The 12,311-nt window shown below is 33.6% G+C and overlaps 1 protein-coding gene across 1 annotated transcript; it reads left to right on the top strand.

Moving 5' to 3' along the window:
- Positions 1–5,069: 5,069 nt before the first annotated feature.
- Positions 5,070–9,629, top strand: LOC112510291 (acyl-CoA-binding domain-containing protein 1-like). The gene is made up of 6 exons (XM_025115650.1): positions 5,070–5,921; positions 6,648–6,753; positions 6,848–6,948; positions 8,047–8,138; positions 8,556–8,653; positions 9,325–9,629. Exons 1-6 carry the CDS (start codon positions 5,404–5,406, stop codon positions 9,502–9,504), a joined length of 1,095 nt encoding a protein of 364 aa, XP_024971418.1. The 5' UTR covers positions 5,070–5,403; the 3' UTR covers positions 9,505–9,629.
- Positions 9,630–12,311: the final 2,682 nt, after the last annotated feature.

Raw genomic sequence — 12,311 nt, forward strand, 5'->3', positions numbered from 1 at the left:
GCATTTTGTTTGCTGTTTTTATTCATGTTTGTTGTTTTTTATTCATGTTTGCTACTGCATTTTGTTTGCTGTTTTTATTCATGTTTGTTGTTTTTGATTCATGTTTGTTGTTTCTGATTGCTCACTGGGGGTAAATTGATCATTTTAACCAGTTCTGTCCTGTCTTACCAAATGTTGAACAGCTGTCCTGTCCTGTCCTACCCTGTCCTGTCCTGTCTGCGCACCAAACGCACCCTTAAGTTTGAATGTCATTAAAAGCATATCTTTTTACAACACATTTATAAATTAAGTATATTTCATGTTTAGTATAATTTTTTTTATAAAGATAACAACATATTAAAACTTGTTTAGTAAAAGAGACAAATTTCAAACAAATAAGATGTAAAGTTTAAAACTTTCATTTTGATACATAAGATGCAAAGTTTTAAACAAACAAGTATCCGGATAACTGGTTGAAGCATTTACCGGTTATTATACTAATGTGGTATCCAACTCAGTATTATTTGCTGACTGAGTTAGTGACATATATAGATTTTTTTTAATCTAAAATTAATCTTTAACCGGATACTTAAATGTTTAAAATTTTACATCTTAGATATCAAAATGAAAATACATTACTTTTTCATATTATTTACCATAATAAAAATGTTTATTAACATTTGTAATATTCAGAGCATATCTTAAAATTTAACGAATAAACCTTTTATGTTATAAAAATTATGTAGTTAAACGAGTGTAGAAGACCCCCACTTGGTCCTTCGTCGTTACGTGCTAAAAGTAGCAAATGAACAAAATGATGCATGCAAGAGTAAATTATGTTTTTAGTACTTGTGGTTTGTTAAAAATTGCAATTTTTGTTCTCATAGTTTAGACATTGTGGTTCTTATCCCTATAATTTATAATTCATTGTTATTTTTGTTTTTTTGATTTACAGTTTATTATTCATTTTTCTTTTTGCTATTTTGGTCCCTTGTACTCAAATGTATGAATTAGTCCAAGAACAAAAATAGCAATTAATTATAAACCACAAGGACAAAAATTGTAATTTCTAAATCGCGGGAACGAAAATAAACATTATTAACAAACTATAGGAAATAACATTTGTAGGCCAAAGTGCAGGGACGTTCCAATCTTTTTGAAGACCCTGTTAGATCCAGAACTTTTGATGACATTGCATAAGAGATAACAACGATGTATATATGTTAAGCACAAAAGGACGCTAATCCTAAACGATCAACAATCTGAACCTAACCTAAATCTAAACCATTAATAACTTAATCTAAGCCTAAGCAATTAACAATTTGAACCTAAACAATTTGGGTTATAGCTTTACACAAATTGATGAAAATGCCCTAAACATATGTAAAACTGGCCCTCAAAAATTTGGAGGACTTGTTCAAAATCTCATATTTAACATGGTAAGGGACAACTCTGCCAAGGTGGTAGTCGACGTTGGCGCATTTAGAGTTAGTGTAAACGTTGGGTGGTTGTGAGGATGTTAACTACCACGACCCGCATTTAGTTGCATTATTAGTTCTTATAGATGATTAATTCTAGGACGTGAAAGGTGATATCTAAATTGGTAAAGGTAACAAAGAATATGACTTTTAATAGGATCTTTTAAAGATATATGATTACAGTAATTATGGTATTGTTTTAGGTTTATTAATTGGTTTTATCTTACGTCCCTACTCTTTTTCTATTCACCTTGTTTGTACACATTTGTTTGCTAATTATGTTTTGCAAAGCGTTTCTTTATCTCTAATGTAGAGGCAAAGTACATGTACATTATTTTATGAAATATAGTGAACTCATTTGGTTTGTTTCTTTAGCAAACAACAATAGTAAATCGAAGGGTTACCAGAAAACCGAATCCTAAAAATGTTTCGTCCGTCAGGAATCATGTCATAAGGGGATGAAGTTCTTAATTACATGAATGATCAAGCAAATTTGTAACTGAATCGGGATTTGATGAAATCAGAAAAATTTATTCATTCAAACAAGCATATGAAGGTACAACAATGGTCCCTGTTGATAAAAAGCATAACAAAAACCCCAGAACCATTATGAATTTAACTAAAAGCTAATATCACATACGATCGGATCAACCAAAAATATACGACACGTTAATGAATTGAAATTACCGATGTCAGCGTCTAGAAGCATCGATTCAGACCGGGAGATTCTCGACGGAGGCAGGACAAGTTTTGGAACTATCGGAAGCGGTGGACTGAAGATGAGCCATCACGATCACCTGATCTTCTTCATCCAGATCCCCCTCGTCGTCGGAATCGGCGGTGGTTAGGTTAACACAGGAGCAACTCTCAAGAGATGCAAAGAACGCCGATGCGACATTGCTACCGACCCGTTTCGCCAGTCCGGCAGGCTTTTCTTCCGCTTCAGCACTGCTCGGTTTCTCCTCCATCATAGAATTTCACCGACTGATTCGAATGGAGTTAATCGAATAAATTCCAATTTTCCCCTAAAAGTAATGATGATTTTGGTTCCCACGGAGGAAATGCAAAGCTTTTGGGACGTATAAAGCAACTTAAAATTCGGTACGTGTCATGCATACAATGCATTTTAAGTTTTGAATAATTGATAGCCGTAAAGAAGATCGTTTAAGAACATAAAAAGTCAATGCTTGTTCCTTGACCCCATATCTTATCATCCTTTTCCACATGGTGGGGATATTTTGGTATCTATTTATTATTATAACTCAATAATTACACCATCACTCAAATGTATTTGTATATAATTATTTTTTAGGGTGAACTACACTGATGGTCCATGTGGTTTGCTCAAGTTTTAGATTTGATCCCTAAAACAAACTATCTATGTTAATTGCATGATCTATCCACTTAACAACGTTTGTTAACAACCATTATAAATGACTAATCGGTCTTTGAACAAACTATAGGAACTAAACAAGTAATCTACTCTAAATTTAATGTGATCCACATTTTTTTTAATATTTATTAAAAAAATATTTTATGTATCCAATCACAAATTAAATTTCTTAAAATAGAGTACATATTAAATAAAAGTCTTTATATTTATTTAAAAACTATTAAATTCACAAAAAAAAAATTAGTGTTAAAAAAAAAAATTTAATGTTAATAAATTTACATATCTTGTAAGTTAGGAAATGAAATATGCAAACAACATCTTGAAAATTAAGTATGGTTAACTTGAGATTTTTAATTTATAGTCAAACTACAAATAAATAAAATAACAGTAAAATAAAAATTATAAACTAAGATTAAAAAAAACAATGGTTATTCAAACAATTAAAAAAACTATTACTATAACAAAATTAGATTTATATGAAAGCAAAAAAATAAGCGTCCTAATAAACTACTTTAGAAGACTTGATTTATATAACAAAATATAAAGCGTCTTATCTAAAGACGTTGCAATAAATTTATAAGACGTTTTGTTACGTCCTAACAAGTTTTTTAGGATACTTATAAAACAAAACGTCACATTAGCAATTTTATATGATCTTGTTTAAAAAAGATTCCTACAAAAACAAATGTGTTATAAAAATATAGGTTTTAGGACGTTTGATTTTTTTTTTTTTGCCTTCATATAAACCTAATTTTGTTGTAATATAGTTTTTCTTAATTGTTTGAATAGTCAGTGTTTTTTTATCATAATTTTTATTTTGTTCTTATTTTAGATGCATATCACATAGCCAATAGTGGGTTCTTGTTGGGGTTGTTGCAAAAACTTGATAACAAAAGGAAGGAGAGAAAGGGAGAGGGAGAAGTGGGTAAGGGTTCACTGGAGAAAAAGATCGGTTGGGGTGGAGAAGGTGGAGGGTTTAGGGAAGAGCAATAGGCTCGGCTTCGGTGTCGGTGTGTTTGGGGAGTTTGGGAAGACGAAGACGGGATGGGGGCGGGAGGCAGGGGTGGTGGGCATGGTCTTGCCGGTGTTGCCTGTAGGTCGTGGTGTGCCTTGAGATGGCCGTCTTCGTGTTAGGATCTACCAAAGAGGGTGGGTATAGGGCTAGTTGACTTCTCTATAACATACGCTTCTCACCTGACTTCATAATCATAGTTAGGAAGGTCTTTTCGTAATGGATGACCCTCAAAACCATAATTTGTTTGATGTTCACAAACGACAAAATAAAATAAAATAAATAATAATAATTATTAAGTAATTGGATATTTGTTTTTTTATTAGTAAAAGGATAAGAAAGTAAAACGACAAAAGTTATCCCAATACTTAACTAGACTAACAAAATCCATTGGTACGAGGGATTTGTAACGTGCACTTTTGTGTATCACAGATATAAAAAATGTAATAAACATGTTTAGAGGTCTTAGTCAAATAAACCTCAAACCACAAGGACTAAAAATGTAATTTACTCTAAATACAAAGTAAATTACATGTTTGGTCCATATGGTTTTTATGTGTAACGGCTCAAGTCCCTTTTTTAAATCAGGTATGAATTATTATAGCCTTATGGTATTCAGCTTATAACGCTTTGGCTTCTTATCCGGTTATCCCTAACTTTGTTTTAACTAAAAAATTTAAATTGTTTTAAATTTTTATTAAATATTAAAATTGAATAATTTTTTTAACATTCCCTTTAAACATTTAATATTTTAAGCTAATTTATCAGTCATCAAGTTTATTAACTAACTTACAACCAATTTGACTGTTTGACAGTTGTTGAATGGTTTTGTGCAAGTGGTCAGAATGATTAAAAAACTCTCATGATATAATACAAAATGAAACATAATTGTTCAGTAATTGTTTACGATGAAATTAAGGTGCTGAATGGTTAAGTGAGATCTATGATACAAAATCATTCAGAGAGTTTTGAAACCATTAAAAAACAAATTTTTTTTTACCAAACAAGGTTCACCTCTTAACGATTCAGATGTTGTCTCTTAATAGAACTATTAAAAAGTAAATAAACATCTCTATATAAAAATAATTTAAAAAGACCGATTGGGCTTGTGGTACCGGTCATGGACAATGAAGAACCGGCCTGAAATATTGGACTACTGGATCGATCCAGACTGGTCTATCTGCATCTCTGGTCCGGACTATGGAGTTGGATGATTTTAACACCAAAGCGTTTGAATTCAATCCACTGTTGTTTTTTCCACGTATTAATCGATCGATCGCTCGTCGGCCATTTGCTGTTCTCGGTTTCTCCGGCGCCAGTTCTTCCTAATTTATCTTCTATGATCCATTGATTAGGGTTTAAACAGCTCTACTTCATAGTCAAATCTAGGGATTTTCGTTACACAGCTCAAATCACCAAAGACTTTTGATTTGTAGAAGCTTTGATTGATACTAGAGTTTTTGAATTGAGCAAAACCCCCAACTCAATTTGATTACTCCTTTCTAGGGTTTCATTTCGTAGGTATTACAAGTTACAACGATATGTTTGACTGGCAACAGTGTGCTCAATCAGTAATCATTGGTCTGATATTTTCGTTTCTTCTCGCAAAGCTCTTCTCCATAATCTTCTCATTCCGCGATGAAAATCTCCGTATCACCCGTGCTAACTCTGACGAAGACCGATCCTATGAAATAGTAAGCCAATCCGAGTCGAGATCAGTTCAGGAAGAGAAAAAACCAGGTGCGGAGATTCCAAGGGATTACAGTACCAGTGATGACGAAGAACCGTTGCTTGTTGAAGAAAAGGAAAATGCAGGTATTAGTAGTGGTAGTGATGATGAAGATAGCGATGATGATTGGGAAGGTGTAGAGAGTACGGAATTAGATGAGGCGTTTAGTGCTGCCACCGCATTTGTGGCTGCGACAGCGGCTGATCGGTCATCCCAGAAGGTTTCCAATGATTTGCAGTTACAGCTTTATGGGTTGTATAAAATTGCCACTGAAGGGCCTTGTAGTGTTCCTCAGCCTTCTGCCATCAAGATGACTGCTCGAGCTAAATGGTAAATTTCTAATAAGATGCTTGTAGTATGTATTGTTAACATCCTTATATGTAAACTACACTGATTTTGTTCCTTTTGAATGCTTAATATTATTCATAGCTTGATTTTGACGATATGTCTGGTTGATTACGCTCATGTTTGTTAGCAGGTTGATGAGCTTAACGGGACTCAGACTTAATGATATAAAAAGTGGCTTATTCGATAAGCTTTAGGGGAGAGCTTTATGCAGAAAGTTTTTAGTCAAGCATGCTCCACCCAATTAAAAAAACGCTCTCCTTCATCCGTGAAAAAACCCTCTCAAACAAAAACCTTCCTCATCTACAGAGACAAATTAATCCATAGAGGACTTAATGGAAAACCAATCAAACAACCCCTAAGACTTTGCTGATACCATATTTGGTTCTGCGGTTAGCCCAGTCTTTCCAAATTATAATTCAATTCTATATATGTGTTGTTATTATGTGGTTTATGGACTTTGGCATTCTTATGAATCCTTCTAAAAAGAATGATGAAAATGGCATCATTATCTATCTGTGCAAAAATTCTCAAACCATTGAAGTATCTCATGAATCTTTTTTCAAGAGAGTTTTGTGGTATGTGGATATATTTCATATATCAGATGGACAAATACAACAGATCCTTGGTCATATTCTTCATCAGAAGTTTGATCGAATTCCCTTATCCGTTTCACCTTTAATTCTTGACGCAATTTGTATTCTTGGCCAGGAATGCATGGCAGAAACTAGGCGCAATGCCCCCAGAGGAAGCAATGCAAAAGTATATCGAGATTATTACAGAGTTATATCCTACTTGGGCTGCTGGTTCAACTTCTGTGAGATGATTCTCTCTCTCTCTCTCAAATAATTTCTCATTCTAGTCACTCATCATATTTTACTCTGTTTTTTCTTTGTTGTGATAATTCACAGAAGAGAAGAGGTGGAAATGCTAACGAACCATCAAGTAAAGATACCAGACCAATGGGACCTGTTTTCAGCACTTTTATCCACGAAGAGGAGTCTGACGAGTTGTAAGGTTCTTTAAACCTGTAATGTTTTGAGATTACTGATACTGAGAGGTTTTTGGCCTCCTTTTCTTACATGTTATATGCAGAGTCTCTATGCTGTTAGTAGTATATATATATATATATATAGAGAGAGAGAGAGAGAGAGTCGGGTTCAAACGAGAATGGTACCTATTTAATAGAATAAGAAAACGGTTGAATCACATGAGATTTTAAACTAACATCACGTACAAAATCACATGTGATTTGGCCGTTTTCGCCAACTTGATCGTCTTCCCCAGGGATCCCCGAATCGAATATAGAATGGAGCTGTAATTGTATTCCTGAATTCCTCCGAAAGGAGAGCCGCCGACTCCAACTACTGCCCATGTACAATCCATACTAGATATCGATTCAAACAGAAAAAAAGGTTCTCGATCGATTCAATCATTGTATTCTCTTAAATAGTTAGCATTCTCGTTTGATCCTCCCTCTGTATATATATGTAGACGTTAAGCTAGGAAATTAAAATATTTAACTGATCATAAGTTGGCTACTAAGTATGTTACATCAAGTGAGTTCACTTGATACTAGCAAGAAATTTTAAGAAGCTGAGCAGGAGTATGTTGTAAGTGGGTATCTAAACTGATATGTTTAGCTGTAATTACTTCCTCTGTTATTAAGGGTAAAATTGCCATCTACTTAATCAAAAACTGTAATAGTTACATATTTCTAAAACCATGTGCCTTTTTCACTATGAACATTATTTTTGGACGGACAGAGGAGTTGCCATGTGGGAGCCTGGTGACCGTTGTATATAATAAGACATGCTCTTATCCCATGTTTATATGGAACTAGAGTGCGAGTATTGTCAAGGCTTTTCCACTTCTAGTTGTTTTTGTTCAAATTTCATAGAACAAGTTTAACTGTCTGAAGCTGTAACCATATATATATATATATATATATATATATATGTATATATATATATATGTATGTATTGTGTATTTGAAGTGTGAAATTTGTTGGCATAAATAATGAAATTCTACATGTTTTACACTAGGTTAAATTTGCAATTCATGCATGGAGTAGGAAGTAATGTTATGTGGCTAACACCTTACTTCTCAGAAAATTAGATGCTATACATGCCTTTGCTAGAGAAGGTGATACAGAGAACTTGCTCAAATGTGTTGAGGGTGGCATTCCAGTCGATATAAAGGGTATTCAGACAATTATCTACTACCTCTTTATTTTGTTATTTTTTACTTCAAACTGCATAGTATATAAAGAAAGGGACGAAGTGAGAATAAGAGTTAAAGAGAAGAAGCGTAAGAAGGGATCTGAACCCTGATCACTTCTAATCTCACCCCTACCCCGTGAATTGCGTTTGATACGAAAATTGATCTGTTGCATCCCGGTGCATCTCATTAGTGTTGATCTTCAATTAGGATTGATCCAAGGGTAGAGATCCCTTCTTACTGTTCTCACCGTAACTTTCTTTCTCACCATAACTTCCATTCTCACCTAACCCAACCCTAAAGGAAGGATCTTATGTATGTAGGGGAGCAATGTTTGTTTATCTGCATATAATTGAAAATATATAGTTTTATATTCTCATATTATCTAAAAAATTATAGATAGTGAGGGGCGGACCCCTTTGCATTGGGCGGTTGATCGTGGCCATATTGAAGCTGCGGAGTTGCTCTTGAACAGGAAAGCTGATGTCAACTTAAAGGTAATAATCTTGACTTAGTCATTTATATCATCTTAAGGGCATGTTTGTTAATAGCTTTAATGAGGCTTTGCCAGCTTATTTGGTTGGCTATATATATATATAATTGTTTGCTGGTGGCTTAATGATATGAAAAGTGGCTTATTCAGTAAGCTTCTAAGGAGGAGCTTTATGCAGAAAGCCAATTTTTTATAAACCTGCTCCTTCCATCTATAAAAGAACTCCAATCAAAAAGCTCCCCAATCTTATACAGACAAGTTAATCTACACAAGACTTAATGGAAAACCAACCAAACAGCCTCTGGGCCTGTTTGTTAGCAGCTTAACGAGCTCAATGGGACTCGCAGCTTATTCGGGTAGCTATATATTTGTTTGGTAGTAGCTTAATGATATAGAAAGTGACTTATTCATTAAGTTTCTAAAGGGGAGCTTTATGCAGAAAGCCAAGTTTTTTCTGAACTTGCTCCCCCGCAATTAAAAAACACTTTCCTTGCGGCTATGAAAAACCCTCCCAAACAAAAAAGCTTCCTAATCTATAGAGACAATTTTATCCATAATGGAAAACCAACCAAACAACTTGTATAAGTCCCTTATAATAGATTTTGTAAATATTGAAAATGAGAAATGGAGTAAAGAAAGAGAGAAAGTGATAGTTGTTGTGGTGATGATATGAAGGATAACGAAGGGCAGACAGCATTGCATTATGCTGCTGTGTGTGAGAGAGAAAGCATTGCAGAGATGCTTGTGAAGAGAAATGCTGCTAAGGATATAAAAGATGATGATGGGAACTACCCTTGTGATCTTTGTGATTCAAAATGGTCCTGGATCCAACCCCAGGCACCCTTACCCCCTTGATTCATAAATTTGGTTCAATGTTCATGTTTGGTAATTGTTGAAATTCAAACACACCTTTATTTGTGATTTTGGTGCTTTCGGTTTTGTATTTGAACAACGTGTTAAGGCTCGGTAATCTCATACACAATCTCACTTGTCAGAAACGAAAAAGAACGATGACATTTAGGAGGTTCAACGAACCGGATTTTATTGTATGCGGTTCAAAAATTCAAATTTGGTTTTATGTTTTCGGTTTTAATTTTTAATCAGAGGTTTTCAAACCTAAGCGTGCTTTTAGTACGTGAACGAGAGATATAGATGGGCTGGTCAAAGAATTGTGAAAGTTTTAAGGATTTTTGATTGAGTTTCATATGTGGATGAGAGTGGTGAAGTAGTCGGTCGGTCGGCTGAATTTCTTTGGAATGATCTCCTTGGGTTTTCGTTCTTCCACTTATTTTGATGGTATAAAAAAATCATTAGTTTAATTTATAGAAGCAATTTAATTGATATGGGTTACTTAAATAAAAAGACATTACCATTTACCTTCCATTTTAATAACCTCCATGATGTAATAAAGTAGCATTTATATTATTTTAAAAAGTTATACACCAATGATTATGAATCTGTATACGATGAATAATCATATTATTGATATAGATTTTTAATAATTAAATAGTCATAAAGTAGTTTGAATGACGTGTAAAACAAATATGAATCAATCCACCGACTCAAAAATCACTTTTATATATAATCTACCTTATAATTTTTTTCTGAATTTATGTGGGTTTTTGTTTATTTTTTTATATATTTAATAGGTATGTCATATGAAATTTGTAAATATAGATTGAAATGCAACTCAAAATTTTAGAAAATGAGATAACAACTTAACTTATTATTCTTTCTAATTCTACATATGCTTTTTAGTCTTCTGTATTGATGCTACGAAATCTTATGATTCATGCTTTTAATGGGTACACAAAATTTACAAGAAAGTCCACATCAACAAAACAAAATGATGAGCTACTGCAAAACTATAACTATAACTATAAATATAAATATAAATATGATATTGGATTATTTATTTTAACATAAGAATGCACTACCAAATACATCATCTAAATTCTAATCTTACTTAGAAAGAAGCAAATTTATTAAAACCTTCAGGTGTTTGAATCTTATTTTTTAAGTTGGTTATTTAATTAGTACTAAACTTACTTACCTCCTTGCTTCTTATCAATGGATGACAACAACTCTCTTTTTTTTTTATCGAAAGCTCATGTACGGGGGAAGGGAGTTTGCTTATAGAAATTAGACACGTAGATCAGTATGTGTTTCATTTTGATGACGATAAAAAATTATCAAAATCTTTACAACTCCAAACGTTATATTTTGCATCAAAATCACTGAGAGCTATCAAACTCACATCACAACCTATTAATAAAATTAGCTATTTATTTATGTAACATAATGGAATGTAAACGAATTCATCAATTATTAGAACAAGAAATTTCTAATTTTTCAACATTTATCTTCTATTCTAATACTTTCATTATTTAATTATCAAATTATTTTTATAAAATTAAAATATTATTATTGTTTTTTAATATATTATATTATATTCAAAATTATTATGAATTATTGATTCGTGTACCTTAAAACCAGGTGTCAGACTTGCTAAGATTAAATCCTGTCCGTTGATGCAAGTACCATCCAGCCACAATCCATCGTACCATGTCATGCCTCACTTTACAATCCAATTCCAGCTTTTTGTTTCTGCATACATTCAGTAACTACAGTGGTCATCCCACCAGCTAATCACACCCTTAAATTTTTAATACACTAAATTACAATTTTGGTCCCTGTGGTTATATGAAAATTATGGATTAGGTACTCCAAACAAATTAATTACAGCCATGATCATCCTTGTTTCACTTTTGTTATGGATTGAGTCCCTCACCCTAACTTTGTTGACCTAAACTCTGTTAAGTTAGGGTCTTTTTGGTATTTTTTTTATATTTTTTTCATTTTAAAAACTTCAAATTTTTATGATTCTTAAATTATATACTTATGATTATATACCATGTATAGATTTATTTACACACGCTTGATTCCTTCTAAGTCCCACCCACCAGCGCCTTATTTGTTTATCTACTTACTTCGTCTTCGTCGGTGACCGCCAATACCAAATGCATCTGATCTGACCCACGTGACCTAATCCCCCCTTATCGACGTCCTTTCTGTTTCTTCCCCCACGTTCACCACAATCTCACTAAGGAAAGTAAACCAACAATTCATGAAGGAGGTAGACCAGAGTTTGCAGCAGTGAGTTCAAGTTCAGGGCCGGGAAACGCAACATAAACCAAGAGTGGCTTGTGGTTGAGGGGTTATGATGTGGTGAAGGGAGTGCATGTAATTGCAGCCTTGCAGGTGGTGGTGACTGTGTCGATGGAGACTCTAGATTGGTGTAGGGGACAGTGATTTTTGTGTGGAAGGGGGAGGGCTTTGCCGATAACTACCACTCCGGTCGCTACACATCTATGGCGAGAAATAAAACCACCACCAACCTCCTTTTCCTACCCTTTTCTTCCTCACTCCAACACTGTATGAAGCATTTGGAGAATAGTAAAGATATGAGATAACATGTTTTGGAGTATTCCATTTTTTTTGTTGAATCTCCACTAAGTTGTAGATAAAGCTTAGTGGGTTGCTTTATAAGTCTTAAAATAACCATAGTTCATTTGATAAAAGTTATGTTTTTCGTGTATTTCATATCTATGTTTTGTGTTTTTTTGTTGTTGCTAAACTCTTCCTTCCAAACACACACAATA

This window comes from Cynara cardunculus, assembly GCF_001531365.2.
Source record: "Cynara cardunculus var. scolymus isolate 2C chromosome LG 3, CcrdV1, whole genome shotgun sequence".
Classification (NCBI taxonomy): Eukaryota; Viridiplantae; Streptophyta; class Magnoliopsida; order Asterales; family Asteraceae; genus Cynara; species Cynara cardunculus.

What these genes read in the sequence shown, in the direction of transcription:
- LOC112510291 (XM_025115650.1), top strand. Translation starts at nt 5,404, where the DNA reads ATGTTTGACTGGCAACAGTGTGCTCAATCAGTAATCATTGGTCTGATA. An exon ending in ATGACTGCTCGAGCTAAATG is followed by an intron (nt 5,922 to 6,647) that starts GTAAATTTCTAA and finishes ATTCTTGGCCAG; the next exon opens with GAATGCATGGCAGAAACTAG. An exon ending in AAGCTGATGTCAACTTAAAG is followed by an intron (nt 8,654 to 9,324) that starts GTAATAATCTTG and finishes GATGATATGAAG; the next exon opens with GATAACGAAGGGCAGACAGC.